The sequence below is a fragment of the Pygocentrus nattereri genome, chromosome 11, assembly GCF_015220715.1.
Source record: "Pygocentrus nattereri isolate fPygNat1 chromosome 11, fPygNat1.pri, whole genome shotgun sequence".
NCBI lineage: Eukaryota > Metazoa > Chordata > Actinopteri > Characiformes > Serrasalmidae > Pygocentrus > Pygocentrus nattereri.
Genome location: NC_051221.1, coordinates 42,241,552 through 42,267,131, shown reverse-complemented (window position 1 = coordinate 42,267,131; position 25,580 = coordinate 42,241,552). Strand labels below are relative to the sequence as shown.

At 37.4% G+C, this 25,580-nt stretch overlaps 2 protein-coding genes across 2 annotated transcripts in view; both read right to left on the bottom strand.

Annotated features, from left to right (window-relative positions):
- Positions 1–5,985, bottom strand: part of LOC108442308 (lithostathine-1-beta) — a 7,601-nt gene extending 1,616 nt beyond the window's left edge. The window contains exons 1-3 of the mRNA XM_017722289.2: positions 5,923–5,985; positions 2,495–2,533; positions 56–199 (exon numbers count right to left, since the gene is read on the bottom strand). Coding sequence (XP_017577778.1) covers positions 56–199; positions 2,495–2,533; positions 5,923–5,929 — 190 coding nt within the window. The 5' untranslated portion in view covers positions 5,930–5,985. The remainder of the gene's footprint in view (positions 1–55; positions 200–2,494; positions 2,534–5,922) is intronic.
- A 2,677-nt stretch (positions 5,986–8,662) lies between these two features.
- LOC108442320 (cell wall protein DAN4-like) overlaps positions 8,663–25,580 on the bottom strand; it is a 44,240-nt gene continuing 27,322 nt past the window's right edge. Inside the window, exons 17-18 of the mRNA XM_017722308.2 lie at positions 9,402–9,748; positions 8,663–9,254 (exon numbers count right to left, since the gene is read on the bottom strand). Of these exons, the coding sequence (XP_017577797.1) occupies positions 9,249–9,254; positions 9,402–9,748 (353 nt within the window). The 3' untranslated portion in view covers positions 8,663–9,248. The remainder of the gene's footprint in view (positions 9,255–9,401; positions 9,749–25,580) is intronic.

Sequence of the window (25,580 nt, the reverse complement as noted above, 5' to 3'; positions counted from 1 at the left end):
ACCTATTAGAAAGCAATTGTCTGATTTTTCTTTCAATACTTCAGCACTGACTTACATGAAGTGTTAAAGAGATTAGTTCCTCTGGAGGCTGAACTGGGGGGTGGCATAACTGTGGTGTTCCCCACTGCTGGTGACCTGGCGGATGGCTGACCACTCCACCCACTGGAACTGGTGGACTGTGTAGTAAAAGCAGGAATCACTGTGGAAACACAGGATTCAACACTGCTGAGCAATTTCAATCATTTCTGTGCAATCAGAAGGTAAAACTGGACTGAAGTATGAGTTGATTAAAATATGAGCGCACTTGCATAAAAAAGAGAAGTCGTTGTCATTTATAAAGTGAAAAACGTGTTTTTAAAACCTCACTGGTTAATTCCTCTGTCACTTCCTTATTATTTTAATTACTAGTCTCAGCTCAGCTCCAGAAGTCCAAACCAACAGAAGGGCCAACAGGAGATACCATGTGATGACAGATCTTTAAGCCACTAAAGTAAGTATCCTACAACAAAAATGAACCAAGTCTTCTGTAAAGAAATAGGAGCAAAATATCAGCATCTGTAAAGCACTTCACTGAGGCTTCTGGATGAAAAGAATGAAGGACATACCACTGTTTACTAAATATAAGAATTTAACCTACTTACAATACAGGCTTATTTAACTGACCTCACATACATGTTAGCATGGCTCTGATGTCCTGTTATCATTTTTATAACCAGACTGGCTTCATGAACTCATTTCAGGTGAAAGTCCTCCAGCGTCTCTCTTGGTAAACCAGTCTTTTAATAGAAGGTCATTAATTAGTGACGCTGACGTCTATTAAAATGATCAGAAGCACAAAACACTGAAGGTAAACAGTTTCCATCAGGGAGAACCGAGTGGCTCTGAAATCACTTTTTACACACAAGCAAAGTTTCAGCTTCAGATTTATTTACAACTTAGTTCCAAGTTTAAGTTGAATAAAAACTGGCTTTAAACTCAGGATCACAGATGAGCTCCTTTACTATGTTGATCTGTAGGTGTTGTGGGTTTTAATATAGATGTCCAGACTGACAGTCCTGCTCAATACTCGAATACTGATTTGTTTTCTGGCTAAAATGGTCTTAATTAATTTAGGATAAGAACAATCAGCTCAATATAGCAGAAACAGATTTTCAGACCCGGTACTGGACCAGAGAAAATAATTTACAAATAAATATTTTGCTTAATTTGAAACTCTGTTTGAGTTTATGTACTAATGTGACTTATTGGTTTAACATTGTGGTCTAAATTGAGGTCACAAGAGTTTCAATCCACAGTCTTAGCTGTTCCACTTGTGTTGAACTTCTCAAATATGCATATAATAAACTATATTGTTTACAAGTAATGTACCATTAAGTCTCATGTATTGTGCACCTTATCATAGCCAAACTGAGAAGGTCTTGAATTCTGTAATTTATTATTAATGACTAGCAGAGTTTTAAAAAAAACGTTCACTAATATTTCCTAAGCACATCATTTTAAACACTTGGCACAGTAACAAATATAATGTGAATACATATTGAATATGCTTGTTGAGTGTTTAGTATTGTTTTTAATCCTCTGAATAGATTTGAATGGATTTATGAATATTTTATTAGGTTTTAACAGAAAATCTATCATAAATGCTTCTGTACTGTTCAAGAAATGTACATTAATGTTTCATGTAATCAACATGTAGTGACTGTCATGAACATTTCATTCACTTCTCCTCCTTCATTACTTTGTACTTCTGGTGATGTTCAATTAAATAAAGAGTAAAGCATTTTAGTGACTACATCAGCAGCGCTTCAGCACCTTCCATGCAATTTCTACCTCCTCTGTTTATTTTACAGAGTTGTAGCTTTTTGTCTTTGAAGAGAAACAGTGTATTCAGGGAATTTGTTGTGGATCTGAAAGTATTTAAGATCTGTGCATTAATAACTTTACAACAATAAAGCAAATAACACAAGCAGATAATTAAACCATTTATATGAAAGCAGTGAAAGACAATAAAGGAAAATATTCTTCTCTGAAATATTCACCTTCTGTGATCTGCAATCATATCTGTTACAGAATAAACATAAAGGATCAAAGAAAATGAAGCTCAGATAAAGTGCTAATCTAATCTATTGAATGTCTATCCAATGTCTATTGAATGTATTTATTGTGTATTATTATTATGTATTATTATTTTTGTATTGTTTTTGTTTTCTGAATAGCTTTGATTAAATTTATGATCAGTTTGTTATGTAAACACTATAGTCTTACTGTACTGTTCATTTAAAAAAAGACTTGAATGCTTCATGTATATATATATATATATATATATATATATATATATATATATATATATATATATATATATATAAACCTAACATATATAACATCATCATAGTACAATATATTTATCAATGTAGATATGAGAATGCACACTCTGCTGTAGCTACTCAGCTATATGTAAAGACAGATTTGAGTGTAGGTGTTTACATTTACTTACCTAAACATACAATGTAGCACATCAACCAAAACATAAGGGCTGCAAAAAATAAAAAGGAAACTAATTTATAGTTTACCACTTACAAACCAGGCAAATTCTGCTAATAAAGACATCATATAAAACTGAAATATTATTATTATTTTATATATGAATAATATTCATACATGGGATTTATCTGAACTGCTTACTGAGAAAACCATGGTGATTCACAAAAACCCAAAATCTCTTGATCCCTCAACTTTTCCCGCTTCACTTCATACTTCAGCGCTCTCTGGCATCTCCTCCCTGTCCTGTCCTGTCCTGATGAGATTCTCTCTGTATTTAATGGTTCCATCTTAAATACTCTAGATGCTCTTGCACACCTTAAACAAAGACTTGTGTATATATATATATATATATATATATATATATATATATATATATATATATATACATACATACATATACATACATACACACACACACACACACACACACATTTAATATAATAATTGATTCATTTAATATATATCAATGTTTATTCTATATATACATCAAAGTTCACTAAATATTTCCTGTTCAGCTTGCTACAGACACACACACACACACACACACACACACAGACGTATATGTATGTATGTATGTATATAAAATCACAATCATAACACCAGGCAATTTGTTCAAAAAGGGAAAGGCAGTCAAAAACAGTCAAAAATTCAGGCAGAAGGTCAAAATCTGAAACCAACAACCAGGCAAAAAATCCAAAGGGCAGGGCAAAAAGGGCAAAGTCAAAGAACAAAGGCAAAAGTCATATAGCGGAATAAACGCTCAGTAGATCATGGATCAGATACAATACCTCACAACTTCCCTATTCTAAAGCCCGAGCTTATATACTTAACCAGGTTTGTCATATGATCAATAACACACGTGATGCACATTAGTATTCGAGATGCATGTTAGTGGTTGGATAGTGTAGTGGGTAACACCTCTGCCTTCTACACTGTAGACTGAGGTTCAATCCCCACCTGGGCAAACACCCTACACTATACCAATAAGAGTCCTTGGGCAAGACTCCTAACACCACCTTGGCCTACCTGTGTAAAATGATCAAACAGTAAGTCGCTCTGGATCAGAGCATCAGCCAAATGCCGTAAATGTATTCGGGAGAGTGAGAGCGCTGATAGGAGTGAGGAGTCAGGTGACTTCCCAGAGAGTTCTGCGATGTTGAGTCCAGGTGAGTGTCATTGTTTGTTAGCTGTGTGGAAATCATGTGATCGAGTCCGAGTCCAACGAGGCACTTGGAGGATGCGTGACATTCATTTGTCTTTCTAAAACTTATTTCCAGCTACTGGTGATTTATCACTGAAGCATCAACTCTGAAGTATTGTTTACAGGCAAAATACAGCACTAATGTTCATTTCTATAAACATAAGAGACTTCAGCACTGCTGGAGGCCTTCAGCAGACAACATTGGACATTGTTTGCAGGTGAGCTGATAAATCAGTGAGCAGCTAACTAGATGCCTGGCCCAGTTACGGTAATTGAGACAGTCAGCCTCAATGCATTAGGGTGAAAATCTGCCTTCAGGGTTGTTATCAATTAGAGTAATGTTATCAAGAGTATAATGATACTCTATTTAATTAATTAGTGTGACAGGTTCATTTTGCTCAGCAAACAAGTGACTGAATATGCACAGTGAATATGAATCCTTCAGCAGTTCTGCTCTGTGACCTGCATTATGAAGTGAGCTATATGATGGTAAGATCAGTTCAAAAATATGTCAGCTGTAATGGTATATCATGCTGACTAATCATTTGTCGTAGCTGAGTACATATATGTGTTGTACGTTACCTTATATAGTGCTATTTGCTAGCTTTCTAATCATTAGACTGTTGTGTATAACCTGCCGCAAGTCATTTTCTACTTTTTATTTGTATTATGAATGGCAGTGATAAGAATTTTGGTTTGTAAACCAAAAACAGATGAAACAGGTGAACAAAAAAACTCTGAAATCTGTCTGCCCTTACTTTACGATCAGAGTTGACTGTACACAACATTGATGAGAAAGGGCCATTGGCCATTACTCTAAGTGGGCTGTGTTTAGTGGGCGAAATCCATTAAACTGTGTTTACTCCTCCTTTAGCATCACATGTACAGTAAATATAATACAGTGTAATAGTTGAAATAATCGTAATAACTAAAGAAAGCATTCTTGAATGGAAGCTATTTGTGTTATAGAACAGTCTACCGCACTTTCAGCATGTTTTGATTCATGATGACAAAGTTTAGTGATAATCGGACACAGTGTACATGAGTTCTCACACAGTTCCACTGTAAGCAATGCAAATTGGCACTTAGAGTAGAATTCTCCTTTATAAACATGCAGAGATGTACAACTGTGCATAAAGTGTGGTGTGAATCAGTCAAAGCCTTTAGCCAATGTGTTACGTGTTTTAGGTAAAGAAACTCCAGCCGTAACGTCAGCTAGTGGCAACAACAAAGCAAAGCAAAATTAGTTTCTAATCAGACAACTTTACGGTCACAAGAGTTACAGCTGTTATTGTCAAACAGTAATACAGCACTTTTTTTCAGAATTAAGACATATTTGATGATTATTGCTGGGCACAGAGTAAAAATCTTTTGAGATCAGTGTAGTGAAAGTCTGAAATCTTATGTAGAGCTGGTTATGCAAACTGTAGAAATAAGCCTCCAACTTTGCAGAAATACATAGGAGTGACAAGAGCTTCCGTTCTACAACCCACTATGGATGCTAGGTATAAAAACATGTGAAGAAGCACAACATCTGAACAAATGTTATATTGTGTAGTGGTAAGTGGTTCATCTACAGAACATAATCTCAGGTATGTTGCAGTGCTGCCTAGTGCCAAAACCTTTCAGCAGCAGTGTTGTTATCTGAGGCTAGAGGGTAATCTGAACAATTCGGCGTTCCACAAGGTTCCATTGTAGGACCGCTGCTTTTCTCACTTTACATGCTACCTTTAGTAAATGATCTGGAAAGTTGAGTTAAATTTGGGCTGCTGCAAATTTTACATTTTATGTTTTTGTAATGGTTCTATTTTCGTTCATTGTTTTGTCTTCAACTCTTTATTTGTCCAAACTCTTTACCAAGGAAACTAAATAAATGAATAGCGTGGTGGTAGAAGAATCAGCACTGAGAATCACTGCATTAGAAGATATGCATGAAGTGGAATGGCACAGTAAATGTGGATGTTGGTCTACTCCATCATTAGTGACAACAAACTGTGCCGAAGATAGACTTTCAAATTGTGCTACAAAAGCAGCTCTTAATTATTTAGCAATTCTTTTCTCTCAATCCTTAAATAAAATTTAAAGACGGGACATTTTACATTTAATGGAAGCTTCTCTGTCACTAGACTCCCATTCAACTAATTCATTGTTCAGATATTTTCAGTCTGAAACTGTCTTACCTGACATCTCTGTGGTGATTCGCTCGTAGTGTGTACAAGAACTTTTGAATCTCCAGAATTCTTGCACTGATAATATTCTTTTCCTTGTGATAAACTCTCCCTGAACAGTTATATGGATGCAAACTATCTGCCCCTCCTTTTACTGTACACAGAGACAGTGCTATGCAAATCATTATTCGAGGAAAAAAAACACACCTTGTTTATTCAGCTTATTGGTTTATAAGACAAAGGCAATGCCACAATAATGGTAGAGTAGATCAGTGAAACACAGAATATATTAGAAAGCAAAGGAGGAGGTGTTATTGCACTGTCCTTTCATGAACAAAAAAACCTACATTTTATTTTGTCGAACACTTGAAAGTTATCATATTTGTTGCCGTTGCACAAAAATCTTGCACCTCCATTTGTGTCATTTATTACATTTATTTTTTTGGACAAATTTTAAAACTCCAGCTAGCATTGTGTCAAAATTGTGTGATGAATGGACCAATAGAAATGCTTCAAAAGTACTTGGTCTAAAAAGTCTTGTTCCATTACCTTCCTTTACAAGTAAAGAATGATGTTTCCTTCTACTGTGAAGTTACCATTTTGGAGATAAGAGGTTCTGTTTAACATTTACACACTTCCTTCTAAGCTGTCAGTATTATTATAGGCCAACAATATTTGTTGAGACATTTACATTTACGGCATTTGGCTGACGCTCTTATCCAGAGCGACTTACAGTTTGATCATTTTACACAGGTAGGTGAAGGTGGGGTTGGGAGTCTTGCCCAAGGACTCTTATTGGTATAGTGTAGGGGGCTTACAGCGTAGAAGGCAGAGGTGTTAACCACTACACAAACCAACCACTAATTTTAAATAAATAGGAATAGAATTATGCAAATATGGATCAGAACCAGACTTTCTGAGTGAAGTAACTGAAATGCAAAGCAGCTACCTTTCTGTGCAAATTCAAAGTGTGGACTGAACTGCACAATAAACTGTGAAGAGCTCTGCAGGCACAAATGACATATGGTCCAATGAGGCCTTGAACCTGATTGCATTTATAGTAATTTCTCCTGTACCACTCTGACATTTAATACATTCACATTCATGGCATTTGGCTGACGCTCTTATCCAGAGCGACTTACAGTTTGATCATTTTACACAGGTAGGTGAAGGTGGTGTTGGGAGTCTTGCCCAAGGACTCTTATTGGTATAGTGTAGGGTGTTTGCCCAGGTGGGGATTGAACCCCAGTCTACAGTGTAGAAGGCAGAGGTGTTCCTAATAAGAAAATGAGTTGTAGAAAATTGTTGGCCATCCAGCTTTTAACATCTTCCAGACACTCACTGAGCCACTGATAACATATTGTTACACCATGTCCCTGATGGACCCTGTTACAAGGTGTGGCTATACAGATATTGGCCACATAGATTATCATGGGTATTATGTTAAGAGCAAAATAATAAAGGAAAAAGAGCTCCAGCTCGAATCAAATACTCCTGATCCACTGAATTAAACTGATTGATGATCTGCGTCAGATGTGTTCTATCAGGTTTGGAAGTGTGAACGCACTATTATTCCCTCAGACTCAGTATCCATAACAATGTACAAATCATATCTGAATCATATCCCAGGGTCATTTTTAATGCATGACTCTTTAAAGTTTATAATTTACAAAAACCCAGATTCATACCCATGTGGGTTTTTATTTTGCTGATGTTGTTTCTTCACCCTTTAGTAAGTACATCCCTCGGCTGTCTGATTTTAATTGATGTTGTCTTCACTGGGGTAAATATGTCTGAGAAAAGTGTTGCATGTGCTATAAGGAAGTTTGGCATCGGTGGTTGGGTTTATGTCAACCTGACTTCAAAGGAACTGACGTAGATTATAAAATGGGATAAAAGTATGAAGACGAAACAAAATGGTGTTTTAATGGTGTAAAACAGTGACACAGTGTAATACTCGCACATCTCTGCTACAAAGTGGAGACTTTGTCTCAAACATCCCATATTTGTGAACAATTCGGCTCAAAAAATGGGAGTTCAAATGTTTTAACTTATCCCATACATGGGGAAACTGTAACAGACTGAGCAGCTAGTTATCAGTTACTAAAAGTCTGAAAATCTTTCCTAAAAAGTCTGAAACATTCTGGAAACATTGTTTCAATAAAACGTCACTGGGAGACTTCAAACTTTTGCCTATAACTGTATTTGCGTGCATGCAAGTTGTTTTATATAGGTATGCTGTTATTGTATTGGAAGTAATTTGTAATGTAATTTTAGCATGAAAAATAGTCATGAACCAGCAAAATGACCCAGTTCAGTTAGACAGATTATTATTTTGTTATGATAGTGCGCCTCACCTTAACAAGCTACATACCAAATGAAACCATGGAGGAGTGTCAATAGGATCAATAGAATCAGTTCATTAATTATGTTAATCAATACAGCAATCAGACTTCACTAGAATTCCTTCCAGAGTTTTACACAAAGTAAATTCATATCGATTTGCCCTTCAAACTTAAAGAAAAAGTGTCAGCTATTTGGAAATTGATCATAATTCTCTTCTAACTGTGAGCATTATTCTGATAATGTGGACTGCTAGTAAAATCACTGTATCCACAGTGTTTTACTGTGAAGGCAGGATATTTGGGTAACTGTCTGCATTTAAAGCTGAGTAGGCCTGTTTACAATTTAGGTGCAAAAAAAAAAAAAAAAAAAAAAAAAAAAATATCACACAAACACTAACTGATGTGTTTTTATTTATTTATTTATTTTGTTCAAAGTAAAATATAAATATTTTCCACAGGTGTTCTTTTGTTTAAGAGAGACCCGTCACCATATAACATATTTCACACAATCCAACACTCCTGTTTAAATTTGTTACAAAAATTTCTCATCAATAGCAGAAAAAACTGCATTAAATAACAATAAAAAGTTGAACCTGGAAGCAAATATATTTAAAGAACTACTGAATAGAACAGTCTTTGGATAAAACAAAGCAAAACATGTTAAAAAAGAAAACAATGTGCGCCTTAAACTGAAATGACGGTGTTTTATACCTTTTAAAAAGTAGCTAAAAGCTTGAATTGATGAGAATGAGCATTCAGTGATTAAGTAATGTTTAGTGTTGTATTTCTCTATGAGTGATAGCGGAGTTTCTAAGTGAAAGTTTGACTGTAGCGCTATTTAATTTCTACAAATTCTACATGAAGATGAAAATTGTGTAATAAACCTTTATAACAGCTGTTTAGGTCCGCTTCTTCTGCACTACAGCTGGACTTTGATATGAAGCTTCAACATTAATTCAGAGACCTTTTTCTATAGTGGCTCCTCCTAGTGATCTAATCCTGTTAGAAACAATAAAGAGTGATTTTCATTATGAACTCTGTACATCACAGACCGCTGGCATGTAAATAAATCACTAGTCATGCAAATGTTACACAAAAATAAACAATCATGTATTAGACAGAGGTGGTGTTTAAGCTTAAACTGACCTGACAGATGAAAGGAAGCTCCTCACTGCAATAAGAATCCAGCCATTTGCTTCCATTGCCAACCAGCTTGCCACAGTATTGACTGGTGGGGTCCACTGGAAAGCTGGAATTCCACTCAGAATAGTTCACGTAGGGTCCACCAGTCCACATCCATGAGGCACACGGGAAGAGCATGTTCCTCTCAAGCCCAATCCACACGCCGTTTGGATAGATCTTACCCTGCAGCATCTGTGTGACGAACTCCTGCACTGTAGAGTTTACAATGTGCACTAAAGTCTTGTGACGATCCCGACAGTGTTGCAGAGCTTTAATCCAGGTTTTGGGATCATCAATGTAGGTCAAGTTATCTGACAGGAGAAATAAATTGCAAATAATTTATTTCAACATAATCAATAATCATAATTACAGACAGTATTTTTTACTGTTCTCATAAGGGCTTCTCTGAAGTCCCTGAAGGCCCCTCACTGCTCTTTAGGAGCAGGCATCCTACAAAATCCAGGGCTCAGGTGTGCTGTAGAATTTTCAAACAAGCGGCAAAGAACATTTCCACAAGAAAAACACTGGACCACATTGGTGTCTATGGAAGGTACCTATAGATGCTACACGTCTTAAGCTTGTTAAAACTGCCTGGATATTTCACATCACAAAACTTTCCAATTATAGGCTTTTCAACTGGAATGTAATGTAGTGAGTATTATATGTTGTTGACTTCAGCCCTGAATATTACTCACAATGGAATGAATTTCAGGATGCCAGGATATGAGATTTCAAACTCTAAGGGGTTGAAATAAACATGACGATGATTCATAACACTGGAATAAATCATAAATGCAGTGGGCAAGACCAAAGTAATTCTGTATATTAGAATGTCCAAGTCAGAGTCTTGACCTTAGTCCATCAAAACATGAGGACAGAATCTGATAGAAGCCACTTAAGACAAGATGACCAAATTAAAGCATTTGATTGAGATTTTCTGGATAAAAAGATTAATGGATGTTTTTAATTATCTTTGGGATCACTACTGATGGAGAGAGCCCCTGCAATGCTGAGTGCTTTACACCGGACAGCAACTTAAATGGTTTGTTCAAGAGTGATGAGAGAAATCATTTCCAACCTGCAGTAACGGTTCAAGTCCAGCATCCAAACTTTTTCACGCATTCTGTCAGTCCTCAGATGGACAAGAACTGCATTCCCCAGAATCCACTGGGGAATCAAGAGGCGGAGCTAGTTCCCTGCTCTTACAATCAGACTCGAACTCCATTACCCAGACTCCTCAGCAAAGTCACATCCTCATGCTCCTATCACCGTTCAAGTTCACCTGAGTACTAAATATCTTCAGCTGTGTATTTGTCGTAGGACTTGTTAGATTAATTTATCATTCTGGGCTTTTTTCTTTACTGGGGTTTATCGTGTTATTGAACTGTTTTTCGGATTTGCCCTTTTAAGTTAAGTGATACTTTTTTGATCCCACAAACGGGGAAATTCCACCTCCGCATTTAACCCATCCGTGAAGTGAAACACCACATACACACTAGTGAACACACACACTAGGGGGCAGTGAGCACACTGGGCAGCCCTATCCACGGCGCCCGGGGAGCAGTTGGGGGTTAGGTGTCTTGCTCAAGGACACCTCAGTCATGAACTGTCGGCCCTGGGGATCAAACCGGCAACCTTCTGGTCACAGGGCCAGCTCCCTAACCTCCAGCCCTGTACTTCTGCCTGGTTTGTTGGATTTATGATTTTGACCCATCGCTTCTTTTGTGGTTGGTTAGTGTAGTGGGTAACACCTCAGCCTTCTACACTGTAGACTGGGGCTCAATCCCCACCTGGGCAAACACCCTACACTACACCAATAAGAGTCCTTGGGCAAGACTCCCAACACCACCTTGGCCTGCCTGTGTAAAATGATCAAATTGTAAGTCGCTCTGGATCAGAGCGTCAGCCAAATGCCGTAAATGTAAATGTTTTGTGGACTCGGATTTGTCCTTGTTTGTTATGGTCGCCATTCTTACTCTGCTGTGTTTACTGGAACTGACCCATGCCTGTTTTCTGACTACTCCATACGTCCCTGATTCTACAAGTAAAGCTTCACTTGTGTTTTCTAACTGTGAGCTTCTGCTTCCTGATCAGCATTACTTGTGTAATCTGTGATTTGATGCATGAGGAGAGCTATGCATTCAGGTATTATTCTTGAATTGTTTTCAAATTAAAATCTGCCTTTATTTTCTACAAATACAAATGCTGAAACTGCTGTAAATGCTTCTACATGCTTTAAACATCTGGGCAGGCAAAATCTGCATGCATCGTTCAGTGTATTCATGGCAGCAGGGCTTTTTCAGCCGCTTGTAAAGTTACCAAAGTCTGCCATAAGGTGTTAGAGGATGGAAACAGAAGTATCCTTTTACAATAACTGCACTAACATTTTGCCTGGCAAAAAATTGTAAAATATTATTATTAATCTTCTCCTTTAATTCTCCTCTCTCTTTGTTTTACCCATACTCAGATGAAGACTACTTTAAAGTTAATACATAAACTACATTGGGGTGCCCTATAATATAATATAATATAATATAATATAATATACTAATTATAATATAATTCCTCAGCTCTCCTCTTTTTATTTTACTGAAACTCCAACAGAAAGAAGCAACACTACTTAAAAAGTTGTAACATCAATAGAATGAAACATGACAAAAAAAATACTAGAACGACATTTTATAAAATAAAACTATGTATTATTTAAAGAGGTGGTGTCTTCATACAGTTACAGTTACAGTGACTAAAAAGACCATTTAAGTGAAGTACCTCATTTCTTAAAAAGTTGGGATGCTGTGCAGAATGGAAATAAAATTATGTAAACCATATTTTTAAAGGAAAATGCTACAAAGACAACATATCAAGTGTTGAAACTGAGAAATGTTCTCTCCTTTTTTTTTTCTTTATATCTATGCCCATTTTTAATATGATGCCAACAACACATTCCAAAAAAGTTGGGATGGGGCATGTTTTCCACTGTGTTTCATCACCTCTTCATTTAACCACACTAAGCATTTGGGAACTGAGGAGACCAATTGCTGCAGTTTTGAAAGTGAAAAGTTCTCTCATTCATGTTTGAAATAGGATTTCAGCTGCTCAACAATTTGGGGTTTCCTTTGTTGTATTTTTTATTTCAAAATACAACAAATGTTTCCAGTGAGTGTCAGGTCTGGACTGCAGTCAAGCCAGTTTAGCAGACGGACTATTTTAATATGGAGCAATGCTGTTGTAGTACATAGAGAATGGGGTTTGGCAATATCTTACTGAAATAATCAAGGCCTTCCCTGAAAAAGACGTCATCTGGATGGCAGCATATGTTGCCAGAACATTTGCATGTCTTTCAGGATTAATGGTGCCTTCACAGCCGTGCACATCACCCATGTGCCATGTTTACTAATGCATACCTGTATCATCATGAATACTGGCTTTTGAACTGTATGTTGATAACAAGCTGAGTGGTCTTTAGCCCAGAGGACACAGCATCCATGATTTCCAAAAAGAATTTTAAATGTTGATGTTGGACAACAGAACACTTTTTTTTTCCACTTCACCTCAGTCCATTTTAAATGAGCTCAGGCCCAGAGAAGGTGGCAGTGTTTTTGGATCCTCTTTATATACGGTTTCTTCTTTTTGTTTTAGAGCTTTTTGTGGATTTAAGCATTTGTGGATGCAGTGGATGTTTTCACAGATGATTGTTTTCAGAAGTGTTCCTGAGCCCATAAAGTGATTCCCACTACAGAATCATCTGTTTTTAATGCAGTGCCACCTGAGGGCCCAAATATCATGGCCAGCAAACACTTGTCTCTCACATTCAGAGATTTCTCAGATTCTCTGAATCTTTTAATGACATGCACCAAAAATTATGAAAAGCAAAAGTTCTTTGTTATTTTACATAGAGGTTGTATATATGCTGCTCTATTTTTCCTAATGTATGATTTTTTTAATGTTTCAGACCAACCGCTTAATTAAATAAAGATTACATGAATAAAACAAATGCAGCCTTTAAATTAGATTTAAATTTAGATTCAACAGGTCTGGCAGTAGTCATGCCTGGGTGTAGGTGGTAAAAGTGGACCCAAACGTCTATTGAATTTGGTTAATTAGTTGATTTAGTAGCTAAAGGGGGATTTTTTTTTTCAGCTAGGACCACCTGAGGCTGAACAGGATTTTTTTCTTCAACAAATGACATCATTTCAAAGCAGCGTTTTGTGTTTACTTAGGTCATCTTTGTCTAGTATAGTTTGATAATCTGAAACACTTCATAATAATTTAACACCATTGTATAACCATCTCAGTGCATCCGCAATGTCAGTCATTGCAAGTCAGTGAAAGGTTCGTTACCTCAAGAACCTCTGTAGTCGTCAGTAACTAAAACGATTATGTAATGTATGTAAATTATGTATGTAAATGATCTAAAGTATGCAATGGAAAAGCAGAAGTTATTACTGCATCACATCGTATTCAAATCACAGTTCTGATGATTAAATATTAACCCTTAGAACCTGAAGCGGTGGGTAAATTCTGGCCTTCAGATCTTCAGAACAGTTGAAGCTACAGGCTTAACCCACATATCAGGACATTCAGCAGACCCTGCCCTCACTAGCTAGCGTGACATCATCCAGCTGGATTGTCAGCATTAGTGAGTAATTCGGCTTGGAAAATCACCCAAAATCCTGATATTATTGTTCTGCTTTTTGGCCTTTATATTCAAACAAAGGGTTAAAACAGTGACATGATTCACACATCAGATCACTCATTAGACTCTGCCCTCACAATCCAGAGTGATTTCATCCCTCTGTGACCATCCAACAGACAGCAGTCCAGCTGCAAAATCACCCAAAACCCACTCGCTACTGTTATATACTGTAACATCTCGGCTTTTAGCCTTCATATTATAAACAAAGGATCAAATATGACATGATTCATACACCAGATCACTCGGAGGAACCTGACAGTCCTAGCCAGAGTGAAACATCCCACAACCAAGAAATACAACAAAACACCCAGCAGGATCACTAATGCCTGCTATTAGCGCTCTGCTTTAGTGTTCATTTGCAAAAGGGTTAAAACAGTGATGTAGTTCACGCATCTTGTTGACCAGGACCTGTGCGTCCAGAATGACTTTAAGCCACGATTCAGGCAATAATACAGTTTGGAAAACCACCGTTCCGATCCTGCGTTTATGTCCATTTAAATCTCCATTTCAATGCTCACAGCAACGAGTTCAGTGCAGAATTTTCTGTTCATGTCTCAAGCGGCCCTCTGACCGACTCAGACTCCGAGTCTATTTCTGATGATCAGAATTTTACACATAAATACATGTAAAAACGACTCAAATACAGTCACACTTCTAGAACTGATGCTGAAGGCTAGCCATGTGGTACGTCCACGCTTCTCAGCTGTATCCTGAGTATCCCTGCATTCATCACACCGAGTGCATTTTCCTTCAAACTCAGGCAAACAGGCCCTAAAGCAAATTTTAGCAGATACATTACAATAAATGACAAATATTGTTATACAATTAATAATATCTAGCTCTGTCTTTCAGTTTACAGTGTAGTATCAAAAATAACTGATTAAATATGTAACTCAATTTTAATTAAAAAAACAGCCTGTTTTGCTGTGCATCAGAGTTTTAGTACTCAGCATAAATCAGAGAACAGAAAATTAATAAATAAATAAAAAATCATGGCCACCTTAAGCTAATTGTTTATGTTTACTCATAGTAACCAATAGAATGAAACCCCATCAAAACGACTGCACTTTCAGCTCACAGACACTCCAGACTAACAATTTCTGAGGTGCCACTTGTTTTCAAGATCTCTATAAGCAAAACATTAGGGAAAGGTAGGCAGGCGCTAGGGAATTTTTTTTTTTTTTCATCAAAAATTACCCAAAGTGCTTCACCGACTCACATGAAGGTGTGTTAGAGTCAGTAGTTCCACTGGAGGCTGAACTGGTGGGTTGTGTCACTGTGGTGATTTCACTGGAACTGGTGGACTGTGTAGTCAAGCTGGGAGTCCCTGTGGAAAAACATAATTAAAGGCAGTGTTATTGAATTATTTCTATTATTTCTGTACAGTTGAAAGGTTAAACTAGACTGAAATATGCGTTATTTAAAATATGAGCTCACCTGTGTAGCAGAGGAACACGTTCTTATCTGAACAATCTTCAGGAGACCATTTTTTATCTTTTAGTTCAATGCAGTTCTTCATGGAGGAGGAATCTTTAGTAGCCCAGTTCTGAAACGGTTCCTCACTGGACCACTTCCACACACCATTATCTCTCCTCAGTCCAATCCAGATGTTTGTGCCTTTGGGAGCAATTTGATCAAACTCCTGTTGATCCTGTTTATTGGTGATACATGCTAGTTCACCATTCTTACTTCTACAGGAATTACGAGCGTTTTCCCATGTGGCGCTTTCTGGCTTATATTCATACGTCTTCATCAATATCCCACCCGTGTTGTTCACTGTGGATAAAACAGACTCATTCAGTAAAACTGAGATCTACTTTTCCTTTTTAGGCTTTTTTATCGTTTTCATTTATTTACACTAAATATTCTCAATTAAAATGTTCTTCTGTTAATTCATTCTCTTGGTTTCTGTTCTAAACAGAACTGAGTTAATTATGATTTTACCTTTCTGACACATGTATGTATTGTAGCCTGTACAGTCAGTTGTCTGCCATTTTCCTGAGACTGAATAAGCACAATCATGTCCAGATGTTGTGCCCCAACCTGCAGCCCAGTTAAAGTACATGAAGTCCTCTCCATTTGACCACTTCCACTCTGGATCTCTGTGAAGTCCAATCCACACTTCATTTGTTGTTGACTCTACAGCAGCTGATGCTCGTTGCCAGTCTCCCTGATTCTGGATAACAGCCAGACCCGTGTAGTTCTGCTCACAGTGGCTCTTTGCATCTGTCCAATTCCTCCGCTCCTTCACAAGATAGTAGGTCTTGTCTGAATATGAAGCTGTTTAAAAATAATGAGTGGAGTCGTTTAAATCATTGTCTTTCATTCTTTGTGCTGAGATCTCAATCTGGGTTGTGGCATAATACAAGACACAAGGCCAAGCAAACAAACAAGAATAAAAAAAATGAAATATTTTATTTATATGAATTATTTTATATGAATGCAAATTAACCCGTTGGTGTTTAAGTCCTCTGGAAGTACAGAAACTGAGTTTTCACTGTTTTACATTACACTAGAACATCTGTTGACTTGATGAGATCATTTGTGTCCAAGGTTTGATCATTTTAGAATCGTGTGTATTTAAGGACAGCATGGGGACTCATGGATCCAGGGACTGTCTGTCTGTCTGTCTGTCTCTCTCTCTCTCTCAATGGCAGTCATGGTCCATAAGTGCCTCATGCCTGCAGCATGCAACATCTGTTCAATCTATCTAGTTCACACACTTGGAAGGTGGAAAAATGCTTTAAGGTGATTGGACAGAGGCTCTCAGATAAATGTACAAGAAATAGGCTTAAAAAGGGTGAAAGCGGAGGTATTTAGGCCAGGCAGTTAGGGAAGAGCAGCTGGATAGGCTTGAGGTCAACAGTTACAGGCAGTTAGTTGTCTTAGTTGCAGAAAGACACAGCCGAAATGCTGGAGCAGGCTGAGCTCCACTCTTTTGACTTATTTTACACTCAAATCATTCTTTTTTTTTTCTTTCTACTTCAACTTATTTAAATATTTAATTGAATTGTGTTTGTCTGACGAATACTTCTAATAAATCTGTAAAGACACTGCTGACTGGGCCACGCTTTAATTTCTGCACCAATTCAACCCACATCTTACAGGAAGAATTACATTTATTATGATTACGGTTTGTTGTCTATTATGGTGCCTTTTGGATTTGTAAATAATCTAAATCAAGTTCTAAGACTATTAGCTGCAGCACATAAAGTCTAGCACATAATGAAGAACTGGCTTCATATGTGATATGAAAACATTCAGCTCAGCCTAAAAAGGAAACTCAGTAACAGACCAGACTGTAAACGTTGCGTTTACTTATATGACTGAAGTTGCAGCACTACTGATCAATACTGACCTCGAATATTGCTACTATATCTGTATATAGTAAAGTTTAAAATAATGGATCAAATTTCTGTTATAGAATAAAAATAAATGATCAGAAAGCAAAACAAAATACAAATAAACTGAACTTGGTTACGTAAATTACCTGATTTTGTGTCCGAGGGAGCTCCACCTGTTAAACAGAGCATCAAAATCATTGTGATACAACTTCATTCAGCACTCAAACTTGAAATGTGCGTTCTCTGACTTTACCATATAGCAGCTTTAGAGCTTTTTGAGCACTATGGTTTACGTTTGTTACAGTGAACAAACCTAACTGCTGCATTCTCTCGGTACCTAATGCAGTGTGTTCATCATCGTTTAATCATTTATTCATCAGTCTCGACTCCACAGTTCATCTATAGGTTTATTCAATCTGATCTGACAATACACATAAATCCAAACTGTTCGTTTTCCCAGTTTTCCAAGATAACATCTCAAATACTCGGCTGCGTGTAAAGACAGGTTTGAGCTGGGACGCGGGAAAACGTTTTAAGCTAGGGGTACTAAAATTTTCGGCAGGGTGTCGTGATCGATGACATAATTCAAGATGATTTGCCTTTTTTCATTTGATTTTTTTTCTCTAATTTACATGAAGCCAAGCGTGTCATAGGTTAAGGATGATACATCCACATAACTGACACATCAAACCACACACTCAGCCCAGCGCTCTGCTCCCTCCTCCTGAATGGTCCTGATTTACGACACGACAAACAAAGTTTATGCTTCGTTTGTAGTTGTCACGATTGGCCCCTCCCAGTCCTGCCCATGTGTTTTTCTGTCCAGCCCCTTGTTTCGTGACTCCGCCCCTGATTGTTCCCACCTGTGTTTCCACCTGTGTCTTGTGATCCCCTCGTGTATTTAAGCCCTGTGTTTGCCTTGGTCTTTGTTGTCTATTGTTCTGGTTGTACTGTTTGATATCGTTTGTTGTTTGTTGATCCTATTTTCATTTTGTCTTGTCTGTCCCTCCGTCTCTCCGTGTTGGCTGTTTGACCCTGGACCGTTATGACTATGACCCTGGATTTGCCCCTAATAAAAGACTGGCATCCAGTTTATGTCTCAGAACATGACGTCTTCCTCTCACCACTTCTTTAATAAGTACATGTAAAGCACATTTTCCTGAGTCTGCCATGTTAAAGTAACCAAAACACAAGAGTACCAGCTGAAAACAGGTAACTCACTGCTGCTCATCCTCATTCTGACTGGCCTCACATGATGATCGTTGTCATGGTAATGTCTACACTAAACTGGATTATTGTAGATAGACATGTAAACAGATTTTCTATACCTCAGTATTAATCTATGATCTGAATGTATTTAGCAGAGAAACGCACACGGAGCAGGAAGATAATAAAAGCTTCATTATTATCTTGGGTGACTTTTAAAGCTAAAAAAACAACAACAACATTAGGACCCTTCGGAGTTCAGGACTGGCCTCTATTTCTGTACAAACGTTTCTCTTTGAAGCTCAGCGTGTTTTACTGACCTGCCCCCTAAAGCGGCCAGCTCTTCTCAATTCACTGTAATAAAAATACGGCGTTCGCTTAACTGTGTATTTTTACATTTTAAAAATCGGCAAAGTCTAAAACAAGCACAAATGGCTGCATTTTCCACTCAAATTACGAATGTTGCATTAATATTATTATTTTCTAACAGTTGCTGTCCTGAAATCAGAAGATACTGCAGCCCCACTTCCTGATCAGTGGGTTTGGGTGTCGGTGTTTGCACTTACTTACCTAAACATACAGTGAAGTACAACAGCCAAAACTTAGAAGCTGCAAATAATAAAAAAGAAAACTCAGTATAGACACATTCTGCTAAAAAAATGTATAACACAAAACTGAAATGTTATTAACAGACAGTGAATAATTTGTAAGTCACTTATTTAAAATGGTCTTTTCAATCCTGACAATCTATAAAAAAAATGTAGCCAGTCTGTTACATGATTTAGGTATAGGAACACCATCCCTGACACCAGCTAGAGGCAAAACTCTCATTCATAAACAAGCAACAATGAATTAAAGCAAAATTTAGTTCTAAATCAGCCAATTTGCCATCACAGGAGTTAATGCTGTTGTCAAATAGTAACACAGCACTTTTTTAGAGAATTAAGTTGATCATATTTAATGATTGTTAATGGACACACAGTAAAGATCATTCTGAGATCAGTCTAATAAAAGTCTGAGATTTTATGTAGAGCTGCTTATGTGAATTGCGAAAATAAGCTAAGCATTTAATTTAAATGTAAACGAGAGGCGAGAGCTTTTATTCTACGACCTATGAATGCAGAGTGTGAAAATGCATGAAGAGGCACAACCCATCTGAACGAAATGCAATATTGTGCTGTCAAATTTGAGCTGATGTAACGCTCCATCAGTGGTTCAGTAGACAGGTAGCTGTGCTTATAATGCAGTCTAAGGTCGATATAATAGACGTCAGTTCATCTTCAGATCATAGTCTTCACAGTTATTATATTGCAATGCTGCCTAGTGCCTAAACCTGAAACCTTTCCCATATACCTGTCCCTATGCTGAAGGTAATCTGAACCAGGTAAACTCATTCTTTGTACAGAAACAATTGGACTGGATAAAAACAAGCTGTTTAAACTTCATACGAAAATCTTTGATGGTGGCAACTCTATTCTTGATGGTGTAGAAAGCGATACACTAAATATTGCAATATATTCTGTCAAGTAGGGTTTGCCAATGTTTGTAAGACTTTTTTGGTGAATACCATACTAACAAAAAGAAGCATGGATCTCACTGTAATTGGCAATTTTAGACATTCCCGTTTTTAAGTAAAATCATTGAATTGTTTTCAAAAATGAAATGCATCCATGTTCTCTGACAACACACTATAAAAATTCCAGTTAGGTTTTCACTCCAACCAACTTTAGTTTAATGTTAATGTTAATGTTAAAACCTGAGACTTGGTGCTGAAGTCTATTCTGATACTCCTGGATCTTAGGTGATCACAAGATCCTGATTCATTCACTGATTTTAAATCTGGGGAGGCATCTTAGGGGCCGCCTTAAAATAATTTAAGTAATATCTGATGAATATTAGGTCATCATAGGGTCAGTACAGAGTCATTCTTCTAAAAATTGTTTCCTTTGGAGTTCCATAAGGTTCTATTATAGGACCACTGCTTTTTTCTTGCTTTACATGCCACCTAGGAAATGTTGAGGGAAATTTGACATCCTGCAAATTTTAAATTTTACTTTCATAATGGTTCCAATTTTGGTCTTTGTTTTGTCTACAGATCCAAGCGACAAGCTGCAGCTATTATATATTGAAAAATGTGTCACATTTGATGTGTTTGAGTCACAGAAAAGTGAAAGGAAAAAATCCAATTTCAATTGTGGAAAATGTATGAGTAAAACTCTGCGGCTTATCTGTACCTGGTCCTGAGCCACTGCTTGGATGTCACGTCACTGTGCGTAACTTGGACTAAAGAATCCCAGCCTGATGTACACTCAGAAACACTTTCACACGAGTTACAATAGCAGCTCCTAATTACTTTGGAAAATATTTTGAAAACAAGCCTACACTTAACAGCAGCTGATCTGCTACTAGATGGAAATGGTCTTACCTGACATCATCTCTGCTGTGATCTGTGCCTCTTGTGTACAAGAACTTTGAATCTCCAGAATCCTTTCACTAATAATATTCTTCTCCTTGTGATGTTAACTCCCATCAACCTGCACCTTGAACACAGTTATATGGATGCAAACTATGTCCCTCCCTCTCACTGTATACAGAGACAGTACTATGCAAATTTTTATTAGTAGAAAAACCCTGCCTTCATTATTGAGCTTAACCTTTTATGAAGGAAATGCCAAAATAATAGAAACACCAAAGTAGATCAGTAATAAGCAACAAGTAATATATTAGAAAGTAGAAGAGGAGCAGTTAGTGCATAATTACCTATACATTTTAAACTCCAACACTTAAAAGATCGCTTTTTTGAACAGTTTGAAAACTCCAGTTACTCTGATTTGCCATTGGAATGTCATGATGAGCAGACTAACAGAGTAATCTACCATTTGGAGATGTCAAGATTTGTTCCAACTAGTTTGTACCATTTCCATTCCTTCTTGTAGGCCATCCTGATAAAATGATTCGTGCAAACGATTTTTCCAAACGAACAGGAACATGCTTCGTGAGAGAAGGTAGTGAAATGCAAAGTAGCTACCTTTCTGTGGAAACTGGAAATTCAAAGTGTGGGCTGAACTGCAGACACAAATGACACATAATCCACTGAGGCATTGAACCTGATGGACAATACAGTTTTTCCACATTGTATACACACAAAATGTGGAACAATGCACACAAATCCAAAAATATGAAGCTCATGTTTCAACGTTGTGACTCAAAACGGCTAAACTCTAAGCACAATTCCATATGTTCTCACTCAAATATCATTCTAAATCACAGCTTTGCAAATCGCTAAACACAAATTGCATCATTTAGTACACCTTGGTCACCTAAGAATCACTGAACTTCAAATACAAAACCCTAATTAAACTAAATTAGAAGAACGTTTCAATCATTTGTCAGAGTATAAAAGAGGCCTCAAGTGACTGATACAGGTGTTAGGCGAGATGACGGAGCAACAGGAGCACAGAGGAAGAGTCAGAGTAGGAGGAGGCCTAGCAGGCCAAAGAGGACGAGGAAGAGGAAGGCAAAAGACAAGGATATCTTTCAAATGAAATACAGGCAACCTTAGTGGACCATGTAATGAATCATGGCCTAACCATGGCTGAAGCTGGGTGTCGAGTCCAGCCAAATTTGAGCCGCTTTACAGTAGCCTCAGTTATCCGGGCTTTTACAGAAGAGAATAGGTAAGTAACCACTTGGTTTTAGTGTTCACAGAAATGTGCACTATAGTGCAATGTTTGTCTTTATATTTATGTAGCAATATAGTGAAATGCGTATCCTATAATGTGTGTGTATATACTTTTATCAGAATAGAAAGATGGCCAGCAAGAGGCGGCAGACGCCAGAAATTCACACTTGAACAAGAGACCACCATAGTAAACATGGTTTTGGAAAATAATGCCATTACCCTGAGGGAAATCAGGGACAGAGTCCTGGAAGACAATGTTCATTTCACAAACATTGACCAGGTCAGCCTGTCCACAATCGACCGTGTTGTCGTGTGCCTTTTGTCTAATATGATCCTTTTCCTTTTTTTCCAGAGTGCGCTTGAACTGGATGCCAGTGCTGTTCCCTATGAATATATATTCATTGATGAGGCAGGGTTCAACCTGCATAAGATCAGGCGGCGGGGGAGGAACATCATTGGCAACCGTGCCATTGTCAATGTCCCTGGGCATCGTGGTGGAAACATCACCATGTGTGCTGCCATTGGTCCCCGTGGGGTCATACATCACCATGCACAACTTGGTCCTTATAACACTCCTCGTTTGGTATCATTTCTTGATGAACTCAAAAACCTCCTCAACCTCCCACAGGAAGAAGAACCAGAGCAGCCCTCCTATGTTGTCTTCTGGGATAATGTAAGTTTCCACCGGGCAGCTCTGGTCAATGACTGGTTCACTAACAATCCACAATTTGTTGTGCTGCACCTTCCACCATATTCCCCATTTCTCAATCCAATCGAGGAATTCTTTTCTGCATGGAGGTGGAAAGTGTACGAACGCAGACCCCACGAGCGTGTGGCACTACTTCAGGCAATGGAGGAGGCATGTGATGACATCCACGCAGATGATTGCCAAGGATGGATTCGCCATGCAAGGCGTTTTTTCCCCCGCTGTTTGGCGAGGGAGAAAATTGCAGCTGATGTAGATGAGGTCCTCTGGCCTGACCAAGATCAGAGGTCTGATGAACAGTGATCTGTTTCTTTGTATTTTACAATAAATACATTTATGTTTCCTCTTTGTATGTGAACTGATTTTCCTCATCATGTTTCTCATTGTACTTACATAGGTGAAAATTAAAAATTTCAAAATTACAATGGCAACATACTACATACAGTAAAAATGGCTTACATGTGTGTCAGATATACATGCAGTACTGTAAATGCTATATGGGGGGTACTACACTGCACCAAATAAATATAAAGAAAAGAAAGCCAACATATTTCTATGGACTTGTATGCATTTTAATTTGTACAGTGGCCTCATGAAGTCAAAAACATACACAAATACGTCTGATAATAGTGCTTTGAATTTGTCTTGTCAGTGTTTATTTGATGCTCTGCAAGAGATAAGCATATAAATAGCTGTGTATGTTGTTTTGGTGGAAGGAATCAGTTTTGCTACATATTTGTGGAGTTTCAACAAAGCAGTTAATAATTTTCAGTCTGTGTTTAGAGTTTTGAGAAACTGAGCCGAGTTTCTAGAAATGCGTTTAAACATTTGGGAAAAACTGTAATAGAATTATGTATCTTATACTGCTCTGACATTTCATCCATTATAAATAATTAACTGTTTGAACCTTCCCAATCTGCTTTTCGTACAATGCATAGCACTTAAAGCACAGCGCTTTAACAGGTTCTTAGTGATCTCCTGTCTACTGATTCTGGTGCTTTCAATATTCTGCTCCTCTTAGATCCAAGTGCTGCATTTGACTATGTTAATCATCACATACTCCTCTCCAACCTTTCAGTTATTGGCATTGACACTGTCCTCATCTGGCTCAGATTCTATATCACTAATAGATGTCATTTTGTTGCCCTTGGTAAGCATAACTTTGCTATCAGTGCTGTTTTCCCCAGGGATCAGTCCTCGGGCCACTACTTTTACTTTTTTGACCCCTCAGTCAGATTGTCCACCATCATCATTTTCACTGTTATAGATGCAGAGTAATTTTCTAAAACTAAACACTCCTGTTGATCATGTTTATACTTGCTAGTTGACCTTTCTTACTTCTACAGGAATTACGAGCGTTTTCCCATGTGGTGCTTTCTGACTTATATTCATACGTCTTCATCAATATCCCACCCGTGTTGGTCACTGTGGAAAAAACAGACTCATTCAGTAAAACTGAGATCTACTTTTCCTTTTTAGGCTTTTTTAGCGTTTTCATTTTGTGAAGGAATGTACACACACTGCGTTCTCAGCATCGTTAAACTAAATATTCTCAATTAAATGTTCTTCTGTTAATTCATTCTCTTGGTTTCTGTTCTAAACAGAACTGAGTTAATTATGATTTTACCTTTCTGACATGTATTTATTGTAGCCTGTACAGTCAGTTGTCTGTCATTGAATAACCCAGATGTCAGAGCCAGAACACAGAATATACCGAGGTAAGAATAAACAAAGGAACAGGGAAGCTCAAATAAAGCGCTATTTACCTGGAAGCTGATTTATGATGGAGGTAACTGTTCAACAGCTGCAGAGGCCCAAAATCAGTGTATGAGACACAAGAGATCACATTCCACCAATTTATTGCAATCAGTATTTTTAAATACAGTGTAATCCAGTAAATACAGTAAAAAAAATGCTGATTTTATTAAATGAGAACAGAGCTATTCATTCATTTTCTCTACCTATTTTTTTAGATATGTAAGAAATTGAAAATGTATTCATGTAACTGAATTATACACTGTAAAAATGGCTCATTAGATAAAGCTAAAATTACTTCATGTGGTAACAAGTAAATTAACTAGCTTTATTGAACCTAAATAGATACTTTGACTGAAGGATTCTTTCGATTCCAGTAAATGACACTGCTGTGAAACTGAATTCACACAGCAGAGTAAAAATCTCTAATCAGGTTTGTTTTTCTACTGTGGGAAATGTAATAATTAATCAGTAAATTATTCTCAGTTAAACTGAACTGAACAGACTGGGCTGAATGTGATTTCTGTTGTGATGGTTTGTGATGTGCTGCTGTCGTTTGTTACAGAATAAAAATAAACGATCAGAAACAAAAAATGCAAATAAAGCTGAACGATTACAGACAATGTACCTTGAATCTGATTAGTGTCTGACTGAGCTCCACCTGTTGGATAAAGAATCAGAATCAGGATGGGATGGAACAGAATTCAGCCTCTCAAACCTGAAATGTGCATTTTCTGATTGCAACACTCAGATC